The sequence below is a fragment of the Plecotus auritus genome, assembly GCF_963455305.1.
Source record: "Plecotus auritus genome assembly, chromosome: 9".
Classification (NCBI taxonomy): Eukaryota; Metazoa; Chordata; class Mammalia; order Chiroptera; family Vespertilionidae; genus Plecotus; species Plecotus auritus.
In genome coordinates, this window is record NC_137783.1 from 115,720,019 (window position 1) to 115,738,159 (window position 18,141).

Sequence of the window (18,141 nt, forward strand, 5' to 3'; positions counted from 1 at the left end):
GGCTACTAAGAGACTAAGAGTGGGGATTGTCTATAGCGTGGATTCGAAGGGATGATTCACATCCTGGGCTGGACAGAGGGGGACAGTTTGAGATTTTGTCACGCTACTCAGAACAGTGTGCAGTATAAAACTTGGGAATTATTTATTTCTGAAATTTTCCATTTAATATTATGGACTCCAGTTGGCCGCAGGTAACTGAAACCTCAGAAAGCAACACTGTGGATAAAGGTGGGGACTGCTGTACTTCTTTCAGATTCAACCCAAGCGTAGCCTACTGTCTGTGTATACACCTTGTGGAGCTCCCATAATGCTGCTTTGTTGTTCAGGGCTTGCTTTCCTGAACAGACAATGAGATCCCTGAAAACAGGATCGTATCTTCTTTGTCTCTGATTCCCTGGACCCTTGTGTGGGCTCAGCAAAGAGTAGGTGCTCAGTATTGGCTAAATGAGAAAGAGACGGAGGGAAGGAGAGAGGAGGATCTGGCATCCCAGGTGCTAGGCTTCAGGTACATAAGCCCCTTTCCTGACTCACAGAGTTGGGGCCCCTCACCAACAAGCACTACATGATTTCAGCAGATTTTCATGTTCAAACTTCTACACACTGAAAAGCTGACTGCAAAAGCCCTCGCTGACAGCATCCATGCTTTGTCTGACAGCACAGGGGCTCTTCCTCGCTGGGGGAACTTGCAGGAAAAGTCTGTATGGTCCACAAGGAGAGAAGTGCAGCTGGTCTTCAGGGTCCCAAGGTCTTCAGGGTATTTCACATTTTGAGGTGATTTGGTGACTTTTTGTGAAACTGAGACTTTGAGAGATGGAGAGGAAGCAGGGAGCCAGGACAGAGGATGGAGGAGGCTGTGGCCTCCACAAATGCTTCAGAGCCACCACTTCTGTCTCAGATCTATTCTGGAAACAGCCTTATGCAGTGTGAGGGTTCCGTTCTCACATGTGGGGACCTGGTACACGATTTTCAGGAAACATCACCACCATTGATGTTCCCCATGAGATGAGCAGAGGACACCTCATCGGGTCTTAGCTTCTGCACTCAGGGCTCCAGTCCATGCCATGCTCACCACAGGCAGCACGCTCACCGCCTGCGCCGAAGAAGAACGTGTCCCACGCGTGCACTTGTGCTGGCTTCAACAAGCTGGCTGCGCTTTATTATTGCAATTTCATGCTGTGATTTTTCCACTTCAGACTGTGCTAAAAGTGGCAACTGTCCCCACTGTGTCTCCAGCATTGTGTAGCGCATGGTTTTAGTTTCCAGACCCACTGAACTCATTTGATAAAGTGGCAAAAATCTCACACTGGTGTGGCGTGGTTAAGCATTGTCCTGAGCACCAAAAGGTCACCTGTTCGAATCCTGGTCATGGCACATACCTGGGTTGTAGGTTCCATCCTTGGCTGGGGCATATACAGAAGGCAACCAATCAATGTTTCTTTCTCACATCTATGTTTCTCTCTCCCTCTTTCTCTCTCTAGCCCCTCTCCCAACTTCTTCTCTTTAAGCATGTCCTCAGGTGAGGAATAAAAAAAAAAGTGGCAAAAATCTCCTTAAGAATTCTCTCAAAATAACTCCCTCTATAGGCCCCTCCAATAATTCTGCTGGGGGTACACTGTGTTAGAGGCCCATGTGTCCAGCTTCCACAGAGCTCCAAATCTGCCTCCTCACTCCCCTGTCATGGCAATCACCAGGATGCCAGGCTGTGGTTTCATGGTGGGATGGCTTGGCACCAAGTGAGCCACTGCCCTGGCCTGGTCATTGGTGTGGAGCAATGGCAGGGCTTGGTGTGGATGGGAAAACCGGGAACAGCAGGGCCTTCATCTTCGGAGATGAAGGGGTGGCCAGGGATGTTATTGGTGGCTGCAGGGAAGAGGGGTGTAGGGTAGACGGCGGTTTTATAAGGTGGAGAGGCAAAGGCATTGAGGAGCAAAAGAGACAGTGCACCACCCCACCCGAGATACACGGGATGCGAGGGCTCCCAGCCTTCTCACGAGAGGGCTGCAGAGAGAGGTGTGCCTTCAAGGGAGAACCAGGCTTCACTCAGGGCAAGGAAGTGGAAGGAAGGTTTTACGAGAGTCAGGACATAGAGGATGGCAGGTGGAGAGCCCCAGAGGGTGGTTGGAGATGGTTCACACAGTGGGTTCTTTCAGGGAAGGGGAAGTACAGGCCAGGATGTGGATGACTGTGGTGCGAGGACAGACGACTGGACAGTGGGACAGAAGGCAGGTTCAGTCTCAAGGGGCAAAGTCAGCCTTACCTGGAGGAAATACTGTAGCCACGTTGTCCTGAGGGCGGGAAGATAAAGCCTCTGCCACCCTCAGACCAACGGCTCTCCCAGGGTTGTTTGAGACGGGGCTGAGCCGTCTCTCACCCATGTATCTGTTCACTCATCATTACCCAGTGCTCATAAGCCTTGGGTCTACTGTGCCCCTGGCCTTCCCCCCACTTTAAACCCGCACCCATCTGCCTGACCACCACTTCCCCTCTTGCTGCCCTGGGTCCTGCCTTTGTCCAGTGCCACTTGTCCTCCTGACAAGCAGGCTTACCTTCCCTACACATGACACCTTACAGTAATAATGTCATGTCAGCTTTCCCACATCAGACACCTGCTCAATCCAAGGCATTATACTAAGCACTGGACTTGCATCATCTAATTTCACCCTCACCCTGTGAGGTAAACAGTAGTATCTCCCCAGATGAAAAAGCTGAGGCTTCACTGATTTAGCTACCATCATGAGGCAAATAAGTGGGAGAGCTAGCATATTGATGTAGATGGTTTTATGTCTCCATTGTTCTATGTCCCCTCCACAGTCTTGCAAGGGTCTTTCATGCCAGTGACTTTGGACTTTGCCCTGTGACGTGCTCAGATCAATAGAATATGAGAGGGGTGACAGTTCCAAGTGATGGCTTTAAAAGCACCACGTATTTCTACTCACCCCCTTGAGCTTTTGGCATCTGTCATGGGAACTGCCTACGTCCTAGAACGAGCAGTCAGAGAAGTTCACCTCAAGCCAGATCCAGCGGAGCCCAACAGAGCTGCCACCAACCCACAAAGCCATGAACAGGAAATATGAGGTTATTGTTGTAAATGGCCAAAATCAATGGGGAATGTGTGTCCTTGTAACAAGAGCTGACTAATATAGAGTGGAACTGAGATCTTTCTGATTCCATACAGTATTTTTATTTTATTTATTTAATTTTTAATATTTTTACTGTTTTTTTTTGTTTTTTTGTGTGTGTGTTTTTTTTTTTTTTTTATAGAGAGAGAGGTAGGGAGAGGGACAGAGAAAAAGAAACATCTATCGGCTGCCTCCTGCTCACCCCCTGTTGGGGATCACCCCACAACCCAGACATGTGCCCTGACTGGGAATCAACTGGAGGCCTCTTGGTGCATGGGATGATGCTCAACGAACTGCACCACACCAGCCTGGCCCTACAGTGCTTTTAAAAGCAGCGTTTTTCTCTCTCAGTGCTTCTCAGGCATGGATGCCAGGGCTGCCTGGCCTGGATCCAGATGTGGACCTCTGTTCAGCCCCTTAGCAAAGGCTCTGTTTCTTCATCACCTCATCATCGAATTGAAGTGGCATCCTCTACCTGTTCCAGTTGTACTCTTCCTCTTTCTTCCCCTGCCCTCTTCCTAAAAGGAAACCTGCACGTGTCTACACCCCTCGGCAAGTCTCTCAAACCTGCTTCCCTGCCAGCCAGGCAGTGTGGAAGAAAACGCAGCTGGACCAGCCTCACACGGCCAGTTTCTCACTGGCCAGTCCAGTTGTGGGTCCACAGCTGGTTCCAAATGATGCTTTCCTTCTGGGCTGCTGGTATTTAGCTCAATTAAGAATGTAAACCTGAAACAAAGCCTAAGAATTTTCTGGAAAGCTGTTTTGTTTTCATCCTGCTGGCACCGATGCATGGTCCCTTATGATCTCACATTCCCAAGTGATGTGTCATGTAAGTTTTTGGCTAATGTACTTTCAGTTGTTTTGCTTTTGCTGTCTCTTCCCCCACCTAATCATCTTCAATATAACCATAATTTTCAAAATCAGTAGGATGTGCAGTGAACAATAGGCAGTAAAGTTGATTAACTAAAAAAGCCCTTTTAAAAAATCCTTCAAGCTAATGGAATACATTTTTTTTTTGTTTTGTTTTGGCAGTCATGTTATGTTCTGTGGGCTTTTTCCACAATTGTGTTTTTAAATGTTGTATTGCCCAGCTAGTGTGGTTCAGTGGTTGAGCATTGACCCATGAACCAAGAGGTCACTAGCTCGATTCCCTATCTAGGCACATGCCTCCATTGCAGGCTTGATCCCCAGTGGGGGTTGTGTAAGAGGCAGCCAATTGATGATTCTCTCTCATCTATGTTTCTATCTCTCTGTCCCTCTCTCTTCCTTTCTCTCTAAAACATTAATTAAAAAACATATTTAAATGTTGTGATCTGATAAGACTATACTTTGTAACTACAAAAATTTGATTCCTTCAAATTAGAACATGATTTTCCCTAGTTATCTTTTTTCTAATTAATTTTGGAGAGAAAGGATGGGGGAGAGAGAGAGAAACATTGATTGGTTTTTCCACTTATTGATGCATTAATGGTTTATTCTTGTATGTGTCCTGACCCCAACCTTGGCATATCGGTATGACATTCTAACCAATTGAGCTACCTGGTCAGGGCTTTCCCTGCTTATCTTAATGACAAATTTTGAAATGAAAACTTATTATTTCGTTTATGAAGCAGGCGCCTGAGAAGGAGGTAGCCCAGGGTCTGTCCTCTCTCCCTCAGGAGGTCTGTGGGCATTACTTCAGCAGCCCCTCAGCCATTCTCGTCTCATCCTAAGCCATTCTCCTGGCAAGGAGAACCCAGATTTTACCAGTTCTCTCCCTTTAAAAGCTTCCACTGGCTGGCCATACCTATTAATATTTCCCAAATTAATTTTTCTATGTTGTACCTTTTCTCCTAATGCTTTCTCAGCCTAGAATACCTTTCCTCTACATTCTCACCATATGAATCCCACGTAACCCTCAGAATTCAATTTAAGTGCCACCTCTTTTGTGAAGTCTCCAGTGACTATACCCCACTTAACTCGAAGTGTTCCCATGATACTTTATGATTTACACTGACCACGTCCTGCCTCTAGTTGTGGCTTTATAGTTAGTTCACTCACCTGTCTTCTCTCTTGACTGTGAACTCCTTCAGGTCTGAGATTGTGTTTGCTCCCCAGGGTAAAAAGTAGCGTCTTTCATATTCATTGTGTTGATGTTTCTAGCTGATTTGGGCTCATTGCTGACCTTTGCTACAGATGGTGATTGAGCCTCACTCTGTGGTTTGTAGAGAGGTTTCCAGTCTATGATGTCCATTCACATTCACCAGGCAGGAGGGCACTGGTCAGTGTGAGAGCACTCGAGGGAGGATTAACACAGAGGCAGTCTATTCCCAGCTCCTCACAGAAGGGAGACACAGGTGCCCACACGTGCAGCAGGCTGGGTGTACCTCCCTCCAGTATCTCCCTCATGTCAGGCAAACAAGACCTGGAGGACATTGGGGTCTTTTTATCCAGAAAATGTCCATCATTCATAAGTGGTAATGGTGATATCCTCAAGTCAGGGTCACAGGTTAACAAATCTAATATCCAGTTTATTGTGCACTAACATATAGGGACCGCTGGTGGTTGGGAGGCAGACATAAGTCTTCATTTACAATGTCTTCAGTATTTATGTTTATAGCTCTTTGTTATTTTTCAGAGCTCCCTTTCCAGGAAATACTGAATTTAAGCACTCAGGTCCTGTTTTGTGCCCAGCCAAATAGAGCTTTCAGAAGCCAAAGCCAGTTAGCTCCTCTCCCCCACCCCCCGCTTCACTGACAAACTTACCCGGGGCCAGGGTGGGAGGCCCATTGGGGCAGGAGAGGTGCCTCAGCGGCTCCCACATGGTCACTAAGCTCTGCTCTCCTGCTTGCCTGTGTGTCCCCCAGTCCAAGCTACACTGCTTCCAGGGCCCAAGTCCTGAAACACTAGTCTGATCATGCCCTCCCCTACTTAAAGCCCCTCAATAACTGCCCTTTGTTCAGAACAAGACCAGGCTTCCTCACTTGGCCTTCAGGGTGCCCTGTGACCCACCTCCATCTCCTCCTTGCACTTCATGCCCAATTGCTGGTGATCCACACCATGCTTTCTACTCACCCTCATGCCCTTGTCTCTACTTTCACTTCCTGTGCTGCCTTGCTTCCCTCTTTGCTTGGCTAGGTCCTACTTATCTTTTATGCATCTGGATCCATTTCCCCCTTCTGCAGGAAGCATTCTGAAGATCCTCCTACTATGAGTTAATTGCCTTTTGTCTATTCTCTTCCCCTAGTACCCTGTGCCTACCCCTAATATAACATTTGGTGCCACTTTGTGAGGTTGTTATTCACCATTGTATAACCAGGACCTGGCAACATGCCTGGCTCAAAGTCAGCCCTGAGTATATTCTTGTAAGATAGAATTCCAATTTATTCTATCTTACAGCTTGGGAAATGCTTGCTGATGTGTTAGATGGACTCTGCATGTCCTATTTTCAAATCTTCAGGCATAGTGTTTCTGTTAATGTATAAAAGTAGCCCCGTGCTAGCTATGAAAGCCAAAGAAACTTCATTTTTCGTGAGGATTACATGAGCCCTACCTTCCTTCCAGCCCCTAGTTCTCCCAAGTGCAAGGTGACACCCATTAGGGTTGAGACAATGCAATTAAGTTCCCAGCTATTGTCTCAGGTGAGATTTGTGGCAACACGAAAGCCCGGGCAGTTCACATAAAGGTCTCTGCAAAGAAACATCTCAGTTTAAAAACAGGTCGGGAGACCCATGACCATTTCCTCCAGAACACTCAGAATTCCATCATGCATGGAGTCATCATACTGGCCGCTTATCTCAGCAATCTTTCAAGATGCCTCTTTGCATTTACCTGGTGCTCAATAAATGCTTGTGGGATGAATTACTGAATAAATATAGTGAATGTAAACTTAGAGTAACAAACTCCAAATATCCTCTATTTAACTTCACCAGGTAGAGTAAGTTTTTCCTTGCAGTAATTCTCTAACATGCCCCTTCATGTGAAAAACTGTGTCTGTACTCTGCTCACCTTCGGAATGGCATCTCCCTTAGAGCCCTTGCTTCTGGCTTGTTTCCGATGAACCCCTCTCAGTAACAGTCTACATGTCACACATGCCACCATTCACCACCTTTACTCTCAAGGCTGACTTGACAATGGATCCTGATACACTTTCCTATGAAGACGAAACTGTTCAGAATTCTTTTCAGAACCGAGAATCCTTTTTAGAAAGGCATCTCAATGGAGTTGGTATCGAAGGTGCAGTAATTTGCCATCCCGAGCACAGTACTTAAAGAGCATGCATTTGGGTCCATAAACGAGTGATGGCAGATTCTGGCTTTGCCATTTACTGCCTTTGTTATTTTGTCTTTCTCAGACCCAGTTAGCTCTGTAAACATGCAATGGTAATAGCCATCACAGAGGGCCAAGGCTGAATGAAATAAGATATGCAGAGTTCTTAGGGTAAAGCAGGGTGCTTTAGTGCTCATTAAATAGTAGTTATTACCCAAATGGCCCCTTTCATTTTCCATGTTATTGCCCCAGTCTCCTGACTGGAAATATAGTTACAGCCATACTGCTTTATTTCTTTAACAGACTGATTCTTTTTTCAAAAGAATATATTTTTATTGATTTCAGAGAGGAAGGGAAAAGGAGAGAAATATAGAAACATCAATGATGAGAGAAACATTGATTGGCTGTCTCCTGCATGCTCCCTACTGGAGATCAAGCCCTCAACTGGGGCATGTGTCCTGACCAGGAATCGAACCTCAACCTCCTGGTTCATAGGTCAACGCTCAACCACTGAGCCACACTGGCCGGACAACATACTGATTCTTTAAGGAGTGAAGTGGAGTGAACAATAAAGAATGTCCTCTTTAGAGAAAGGGAGAAGGGAAGAATCATGTTCTAAGTGGGTGTGGCATGATGTTCCATCATCTATTTGCAAAGCTGTGGTACATAATAAATAGTCAACATAATCCTGAGATTTTTATGCTTTTTCAAATAAAATTTTTGAATTCAAGTTTAACCATATTAAGTGCATATAAGATTGAATCATGTAATGAATCACTTCAATTTTTGACAAACTTCTTCATTCTCCCTTAGACACTTCCTGTAATCAAAACCCATTTTCAAATTCACAGGAAGATATTATCTAATGATCCACTCAATCTTTTCATGTTCTTAATTTGAGGTCAGTTTCAGTGGCCTGTCTCATATCAGCTGTCATTTTTGTGATTGAAATGTCACTTCACATTACAGTTTTCACTGGGACAGTTCTCATCTTTGGTTTCAATTCAATTTAATTCAAATCAGATTCATATGTCTCAAAGCAATTGAATTCGCTTAAAATCCCCTCTGTTCAGAAAAGATTATAACCACTACTCCTGCTGATGCCACTAAACTTCCTGATACCCTCTAAACCCCAGGTGCTGCCTGGGAGGCCTGGTAATAAGGTCACTGCTGCTTCTGCCCGGTGAAATGGGCCCGGTGCCAGCACTGGACCAGCAGGACCAGCCTTAGGGCCACCGGAGCTTGAACACCATTGTTATCTACAGACTTGATGCCACGGTCACCACCACCCCATCCACAAAGTTCCTACTGGGTCAGGTTGGTTGGTTGGTTGAGTTTTTCCAGTCTTCTTCCCACAAGACAATCCAAAGGGGTTGAGCCACAGCACAATTCACCCATGCCCTCCTCCTGGAATAACTAAACTGCTTTTCTCACACTGACTTGTATACCTGACTTTTGCCAGGAGAGCATCATTTTCAAGAAGCTTCTCTTACAAGACCTCTGGGAGAGATGAGCCCTGTGTCCCACCAGACACATTGAAACTCCTTTATCCCATCATCGTGTGACTGGCGGACCAAAAACATTCTGGGGACTTAGCGGCACTGCCCAGAGGAGGAAAACATAGGATACTGGGACCAGGCAGTATCAGGGCCCAGAAAACTTACTCATCTGGAGAAGGGGAGACCGTAGTCTGCTCCACAGTATTCCCAGGGACTGAGCTTGACTCCAGCTAATTGTGCACAAAGAAACTCACTAACTGAGCGAAGGCCAGCTACAGAGGCCAGATTGGAGCTTTCCTGTGATTTGGCCATTGGCAGCATGGCCTCTGCTAGTGGTATTACTGAGCCTGGGAACTGGTAAAAGACTGGCTGAGATTGTAGCCCAGTCCTCTAAGCGGGCTTCAGATTAGGCCATAACAAATCAGAAAAGGAGGTGGTCCCTGCAGCGTCGACATTTGGGGAGAGCTCTACCCAGAGCAGCCTGAAGGGACTGCTCAAATGGAGAGGTGAAATAAGGTCAGAAGAGGGGAGCCTGGGGTTGTACATAGAAGTAAGGGGCAAATGAGACACACACGCAGGTCACCAGCTAGGGGCATCCAGAGGAATGGAATAAGAAGGTAGGAACCATGCGTGGGGTATGGCACCTGCTGCATACCGCTAGATTGGACTAGAGTTTCTTATAATTACCTCATCTGCCTAGAAAACCAAGGCAGAAGCTTAGATGGATAGACTGAACTTACAGAGTGAGTTTAGGGGTCATGTAATTGTTAGAGCTTAGACTTTGAAGTTAGACATCTTGGGTTCACATCCCACCTCTGACACTTAGTAACAGTGTGGCTTTGGGCAAATTAATCTTTCGGTATCTCTGCATCCTTCAGTAAAGAGCCCGTTGGATTCTCTTGAGGATTTGAAAAGTTCATATCCTTGTGCCAGGCACACAGCAAGTACTCAAACGCTGGGAGAATGTGGCACGTGGCCTAGTTGTCTAATAGCAGGACAACTAATTCCAGACCGAATTCATTGGTGGGGCTGGGCCTGTCCATAGATTGCCTTCCCTGATAAGGAAGGATGCAGGCTGCTCGCGGGTCTCACAGCTGAGAGAAGGGGCTCTGGGAAGCGGCCTGCTGTGGGTGGTGGATGGGGAAGTAGAGCCATTCGGAGGGAACTCCAGAGCAACAGCTGGCCTGGGAACGTTGTATTTGAATCATAATATAAGGCAAATATCCATTTACATTTCCCTCCTAGACTCAGAAAGGAACATAGCCTTCCCCAGGGGGATGGGTGTGCCCACACCTGGGCACGGGCTTCAAAGCCCCGGGTCACAGTCAGACATGCTTTTCCCTCGCGAGTGTATGCTCTCTGGCTTGTGTTTCTGTCTCTACTAGCCTCATGTGTGAACATCTGGGCTTTGAAATTCAGTTCATGTACCCCGGTTTGAGAATGTCTGGGGCTCTCCCATAGGGTGTATGCATGTTTTTTGTTATCGCTGTGTCTGTGGAAGTGACTCCCGTTTTCTTTCTCTCTGTGACTCAGCATGAATTCCCTCCATCTGCACTGAGAAATGGGTTGAGTTGATAAATTAGGTTGAAGGCTGGGCTGAGGGGGAGACAGAAGATCTTGTTGCTCTAAGTCTGGGCTCCACTGAAAGCCTGCCCTTCACGGAATGGAAACAAGGAAGGGATGTTGCACCACGCAGACCCCGCTCAATTCTCCAGCTCACTTCCCACGATTCCGCCCCTCACACCAGTTCTGACAATAGGTCCAGTGCGCACACGCCCTTTCCTGCCTCGGTGCCTGTGCACCGGCTCTCTTCTCTCCTTATGGACGCCCTCCCCTTCAGCCAGCCTAAATGCTTCAGCTCAAGATGTATCCTTCTTCTTGTTTGTCTCTTTGTTTTGGTTCTTTAGATTCCACGTGTAAATGAAACCATATGGTATTTGTAGTTCTGTCTTACTAATTTCACTGAGCATAATAACCTGCATGTCTATCCATGGTGTCGCAAATGGCAAGCTTTTATTCATTTTTATTGCTGAGTAATATTTCATTGTATATATGTGCCTCATCTGCTTTATCCATCCATATGTTAATGGACACCTACATTGCTTCTATATTTTGGCTATTGTAAATAATCCCTCAATAAATATAGGGGTGCATATATCTTTTTTAAGTAGTGTTTTTATTTTGTTTGGATAAATACCCAGAAGAGGAATTGCTGGGTCCTATGGTAGTTCTATTTTTAATTTTTTAAGGAAACTCCATACTGATTTCCATAGTGGCTGCACCAATCTGCGGCCCCAACCAACAGTGCACAAGGTTGCCTTTCCTCCACATCCTTGCAACACTTGTTATTCGTTGATTTTTTGCTAATAGTTACTCTGACTGTTGTGAGGTGGTAGTTCATTGTGGTTTTGATTTGCTTTCTTTGCAGACTCATAGAAACAGAGATCAAACTGATGGCTGCCAAAGGGGAGGGGGTGGCGGATGGGTGGGATGGATGAAGGGGAATATAGTCAATAATATTGAGATACATTTTCATGGTGACAGATGATTACTAGACTTAGTGTGGTGGTCACATTGTAAGGTATATAAATGTCTAATCACTTTATTGTACACCTGGAACTAATGTAATATTTTATACCAGCTATACTTAAATATTTTTTAAAAATTTAAAGATTTATCTTTCCGCATCCTCTCTGCAGCCTCTTCAACTGGAAGCTTGTCCCTCCCTCCTGCCTGCTCTTATGCATTTTAATGTGCACCTCTGTTATTCAGCTTCCCACGTTGTAATTTCTCCCTCTGTGAGCCCCCTGGAAAGCAAAGTGTGCGTGTCTTACCCATGGAACTGCACCCCTGCATCCAGCACAGTGCCTGGCACTTGTTTGGTACGCATTAAAAATATATGGATGAAAACCAAAGCATTCTTTTTGTTTCTTCTTCCTGCAGAAACGATGACTGTGGGAAAGGACTGCTTTGCCAAGGACACAGTAGGACAACCATCTTACAAAGATCTTAAGTAACATTCCCTATCCAACCACACCCGGACGACTCCAGTGACCAAATGCTCAGCTGTAACCACAGTGATAGCTGGCCTTCTTTCCAGACTGGGTTTGGTGAACATGAATGGTCCAGTTGTCTTCAGATGGCCTAGGGTGGTGTGCTGTAGGGGAAGCACGTCTCTCACAGTCGAGAACCAGGATCGGACTACGGAAGAAATGAGCTGATACAGTGAGAGGACTGAGAGAACCTTGCGTACCAGGACTCTCAGTGATGACACAGCATCTGCCCTGGCAAAGTCATACTGACATGATGCTATTTGTTTGAATGCCCTGGAAGGACAGAATACTTTAAAATATATCCAGGTGCTAACTAGGCAGCAGGTTTAATTCATCTTTGAGCTAATAGGTGTCTCCAGAAAATATTTCACCCAAGAAGTGTTCCAGCTTTGCCAGGAATAGCCCCAGGGATGGAGTAGGATACGCACACTGTTTGTTCCCCTAGAGAAAATCTAGTGCAAGGAGGGCTAGCTCACAGCAAACCCACTGCCCTCTCCCATACACATGGCAGCGAGTACCAGTTGATCGTGGCCCTCTCGTCTGCTAAACCCAGGTTCTGAGGAGTCAGAATCCACAGCACTGTCTTCTGGGTAGCCACCAGCCACTTCTTTCCAATCGGTGTTGGCATTAGAATGAAAGTTATCATCCCTGCTAGAGAGGCATCCATCTCAGTGGTGTAAGCATTCCACAGTACCCTTTCCCAGACTCATTTGTCCACTGAGGGAACAGACTCAGAAATAGATGTGCCATTGTGAGAGCCGAGTTCATGGAGAGATAATACAGCAATCCCATGAGTGGAGGCACAACTTTTGGGCCTTCTTGGCCTGAGTGCCTTCTGGGTATTTCCACATGCAACAGCCCAAAGGGTAGCCTTGGGTAGCCACTGACAGGTTTCCTTTTCACTTCCAGACACATAGATCACTCTCATAGCACTTAGGGAATGGAAATACCCACAAGAGTGAAGGTCAAGGGCTCTCCCCAGTATCTCATTCATTACTCAGCTTCCTTTGTGACCATATCAGCCAACTTACTGCCAACTGTGTTCCTCATCCTCATTGCTTCTGCCATCATATAAATGAAACCAAAGTCCTCAGCATACCCCGGGCGGGGAAGTCCTCTCTCTCCCATGATGGGTGCAAGGTACCCCATCCACACGTTTTCACCGTTTATCCAAGATAACATTTCCCTTTTCATGTGATCCCTTTGCAGCAGAATCCAGAGTCGGATTGTAGTTTACCTTGCTGGGAAGTTCATTATCTTCATTTGAATTATCATTTCAGTATAGGACTAACTGGGTGGAAACAGGATCATGTGTGTCTTTAGAAAGTTTTGTGTTGCCACAGCTGCCTGGTATAAGAAATACCTGGATGTCAGATCTAAAAGGATGGAGGCTTTGGTTATGTGAGGCACTATTGCTGCTCCCCAGCTTCATGTGCTCCCCAGCCTGCCCGACTCATTTCCATCTCATTGGCTTTCAACCTCCAGGAACGAAAGGGGACCCAAGTTTCTGCCTATGTCTGACGACATGAGAAGAATGCTACTTTCTTGGTCCAACTCTTTCTGCCTAGTCCTCCCTATTCAGACATCCTTCACCATTTCAGTGTTAGGATAAAAGCATGAAACACTCATACCAGCAGGATAGTCAACAGAAATATGATCACCAGAGCCAGGCATGAAAGCCCAGAAGAATGGTCCCAGAAAAACCGGACTGTCCCGAATAAGTATTAGACAGCCATCCCAATAAATTTTGACATGTCCTTGGCACTGGGGCCTGGGCAGGAGATCCTGGGGCGGCTGTGTCTGTTATTCCCCCATCAAGATCTTCCTGCCCAAAGAGCTAGCAGCCCTGGGGTATCAATGAGTATGCAATGGGTTTGTTGTTATGAAACAGAAGGTGGTTTTAAAGAGGCCAGCAGGCAAAGAGGCAGATAGCTTTATGTCTGGAAAGCTTTGCCTAGCCAGTCCAGCTGTGGCCAGGGGCCCATTATACATTTGAACTCCCTCAGCTGATCTGCAACTCTACTTTTGTTCTCTTGCATTCTGTTTGGTTTCCCTTTAGTTTCCTAGTAAATGTTCCTTTTGAAAAATTCCAACCTTGTCTCATTGAACTTGGGGGGAAGGGTATTGTCCAACATGCAATACTTAACATGCAGGAGAATGGAGTGAGGGGTGAGGAATAAGGGGCAGAGGAGGAGGGAGTAATATCCATGGACACTTAAATAGAGCAGAAGCTAAAGAAAGGCAGCTCGTTATGATGGTTATAGATCTTGCGATGTCACAAGAAATCCTGGAAGAAAACCACGATTATTGTCATTCTACTGATTGCTCAAATGCTTGGGTTGGATGCTTTCTCCCCCCTCATCTCTGCGCCAAAGTAAAGGTTCAAATAAGACATTCCCATCCTTGGAAACGTAGAGATGAAAATGCTACATATACTAAGTAGAGGTTGTCTGTTCCTTTTCTGAAGACTTCAGAAAGAATTATTGCAACTAATTAAGAGAGAAGGGTTTTATCAAGTCTAGATTGGATGAACATAATTCTGCCAGCTGTCCCCTCGCATGAGGTCCCCACACCACTAGTGTTGCCATGGTGCTTTCTCCAGTTGCCCTTCCCCCCTCGCAGCAGCCCTGCGATATGGAATAGTCAGGGGCCAGACCACTGACCTTCCCCCTAACCTGGCTTCTGTCTAACTCTGCCAGCTTGCTAGAACTTTCAAAACAAAGATATAGAAAGTGATTTAATAAACTGAGAAAAGGACCTAAAACATGGTTGGGCATATGTCCAAAAATGATGCCTGCGTCCTGCATATGGATCCTGGGAATTCACAGGCCATTTAGCTGCCCATAGCGCCCCCATTTCACTGATGGCCGCTGCTGGATATTGGCAGTGTCCAGCCTGGAATTGCCACCCACACTCAAGCCAGAGAGGGTGGCCTCACCTGTTGCTTTACTGTCCCATTCTAGACCCTGCAAAGAGTATGTCTCCCACACACCACGTTCCTGAGCTGGTTGCTGACATGGAGCACAGCCAGAGCTGTGAGTGGCCAGAGAGGTTTCTCTGAGACTGAGGTTTTCTCATGGATGGGGACTTCTGACTCTTGCCCCTCCAATCTTCTCTTCGGACCAGAGAGAGGTGATACCCCTCAACATCCTTTAATAACCACCCGCGATTACTTTCCCAGGCACAGAGCCAGTGATGCCACAGAGGCGCTGTTTGGAATTTTATCTTTGAAGCCAGAGATAAGTCACAGGCTCAGAGAATTATGGTGGGTCCCTGAAATGCCCTTTCTGGAAAAGAGGCTAAGATGAATGGGGCCCTTTGTACCAGCACATGCTACTCCACCTTAATCTGACTTCATCTGAAATAGGCTGACCTTGGAGGAAGAGATGAAATAGTAGAGCTAAGAAAAAGAAAATGACCAGAGGGAGATGTTGCCCCACCACCAGAGGAAATATCCAGGGAAGACCTGTAGGAAAACGTCAAGGAAAGCAGGAAAAGAGGGTTGTCTGGTATTCCAGGAGCTGTAGAAGGCGAGGCCTGGTCCTCACCTCTAAGCCCAGATGTAAGGCAAACATAAGCTCTGAGCAGCGCCATGCACCTGCCTCTAGTGTCGAAGATGCCAGGTATCAAGCGCCCTTTGCTCAGTCTCCTACGAAATCTGATCCAGGCTCTCCAAGGGCCATGGCAGAACCCCCTCCTCCCTTCTTCCACTCAGAAGGCTTACTTGTCACTTGCTGCCTAGGCTTCCTGGGCATATGGGCTGCAAAATTAAACCAGCGGTGTGATCACCCCTGTCCGCACACTCCCTGCTGTCATTTCACCATGTCCAGGAGCTCTGGGCCTGGAAAGGACCAAGAACCAAGGTGGAAGATGGCCCCCCAAGCCTCAGAAGGTTATGCCTTAATGGCATCAGGCTCCCCCAGTTCACCCACAGGCCAGCTGAGGATGCGCATGCATCTTTGCCTGGTTGGCAAGAAAAGAACAGGCCAAAGGGACGTGGGCCACAGAGGCTGTTCCCTGAAGTCACTGACTGCCTCCCAAACGCCACTGTAAGTGAGATTTCTCCGCGAAGGCTAGAGGAGCATTGCCTGGCAGTATAGTTATCAATGTAAAAATTATAATAATAAACAACACTGCATTCTATCATTTACAACGTATGGTATCTTTTTTGTCTATTTTCTTTATTTTTTGAAAATTCAACTTGTGGTTCCAAAGAGTACAGTTAGTTTTTTAAAAAGGTAATATCTTCTTGGCTTCATACTAAATTCATTATAGTTATTATTCCGATATTATTCTTTACATTAAAGCTATTTCCAAGCCAATGCTTGACTAGTAATATTCATGGCTTTTCCATCAAGTGAACATTACCCCCAAGGCACTGACTTTTTCACAATTTTGATAAAATTCATTTTTGCATGGTGACAGTACCCAGAATTGAATTATTCAAAGACAGACAATTTCTCTAATTCACCACACTCAGAGCTTTCAGATAATAATAAAATAACTTCTTCAAATATCTGAAGATACTTGTATTTAGGGTTTCAAGAGATGAGCTTGTGGACTATTTAAACTGGTAAGTAAACTTTCCAGAAACAAGTTTTACCCTCATCTCAAAAAAGTAATGATTTTTAAAAAATAATATTTTTCCTCAAGAAATTTTGGAACTAACTTAAAATTTTAAGTCTAAAATAAAATTTTCAAAGGGGCACAAGCCGAGTGCAAGCCAGCTAAGAACCTGATGAAAAAGCATTGCCACAAACCATACATTTCTTAAAGCAACCACAGTGCACGACCCCGCCTGCGTGTCCACAGCTCAGATTGGAACTCTGCCAGCGATTCACTGCCCAGCTAGACCCACCAAGTCTCATGGACTTTCTTAGACAAGCAACAAATCTGCACTTTGGCCCAGCATTATGGTCGTATTTTTAAATTGTGTTTTCTGGATGGAAAGAGTGAATACATAAAGGCTTTATTGAAAATAAGACCCAGACGGCCCTGGGCCACGTGCCCTGGAGAGAAACAGGGTATCTGCGCTACCATATAAAATGGAAGAAGAGCAGCTCTATGCTGTGTTCCAAATTAGAACACCTGGGGTGGAAAGTACTTCAACCGAAGTAAATATTTGTCTAAGATACATATTGGTTTTCCTTTGTTCTCTCTGCAAAGTCAAGTGTCACACTATCTTGAACAGCACTGATAGGTTTGGAAAGAGTTGTGTGAGTTTGAGTAAAATTAACAAGAAGACATTTAAACTTTGCCTCCCAGTGTTTTCCAAACTTGAGATCCTCAGGAAGCTGCCTGCTTGACCTGCCCCAGTAGATGGGCCCTGACCAGGGCTGTTAACACCTGCTGGCCCTGCCACAGGCCTGAGGATGGTCAGCTCCTGCTGCAGCAGCTTCCAGAAACCCTCTGGGTGTGCATCCAGGTCAAGACAATGCCATTTTGGCAGCAATTGTCACTTGATTCTTTCCTTCCCTACCCCCAACCCCCCAAAAAATCTAAGCAAAGAAGAATGAGTCTACGTCACCAAAAGAATAAGAGCAAGGACACCTCTGCCCATGCATGCAGGGGAGGAGGAAAAACGTCACCTAGAGCCAACCCAAACGCAGTATTCGTCATTGTTTCCTACCTTTTAAAGCTTACTGATCTTGTATTCTTAGGGAACATAAAGGTGGGGATTTCAAAAAATGTAAACAATCGACTCAGAGACAATTCAAGGGTTATGTCTATGACTAAAGAAACCAGAAAAGTTTAGTGAAGCATTCAAATGCTTGTTATATCTGGTAAACCAAATACTGACATTTAACTGAATGGCTTCGTTATGTCAATTTTGACAGCCCATGAAAAATGAAAACATAGTTGTTGTGGGTGCCTCCTTAAAGGACCGGTCCTGAGCAGGAAGCCTCAGTGGGACCCACAACCCCCCGGGGGCCCTTTCCAGCTTGGAAGAGAAGAGCAGACACAGAAAACCCCAGCACCATCCACACGTCTTCTGATCTTCCCTAGGGAGGGCAGGTCCTGGTGGAGGAAGGTGTTTATATGAACCAGGGGCGAACTCATGACCTTTGACTCCAGGGGCCAAGGTAAAATCACTAGCTTGGGAAAGGGAGATTTCAGGCTTGAAGCTGTAATTATCCAAGGTTAAGGGTGCGGGCGCGCGCGCGCGCGCACACACACACACACACACACACACACACACACACACATATGCAATCACTGTGC

The 18,141-nt window shown here is 46.0% G+C and overlaps 1 protein-coding gene across 2 annotated transcripts in view; it reads left to right on the forward strand.

Annotated features, from left to right (window-relative positions):
• Positions 1 to 16,062, forward strand: part of SYT9 (synaptotagmin 9) — a 159,928-nt gene extending 143,866 nt beyond the window's left edge. For both annotated transcript variants that reach the window (XR_013959033.1, XM_080641619.1), the window contains exon 7: positions 11,810 to 16,062. Coding sequence is in view for 1 of the 2 variants with exons in the window: in XM_080641619.1 (XP_080497745.1) it covers positions 11,810 to 11,818 (9 nt within the window). In the remaining variant the exon portion in view is untranslated. The remainder of the gene's footprint in view (positions 1 to 11,809) is intronic.
• Positions 16,063 to 18,141: the final 2,079 nt, after the last annotated feature.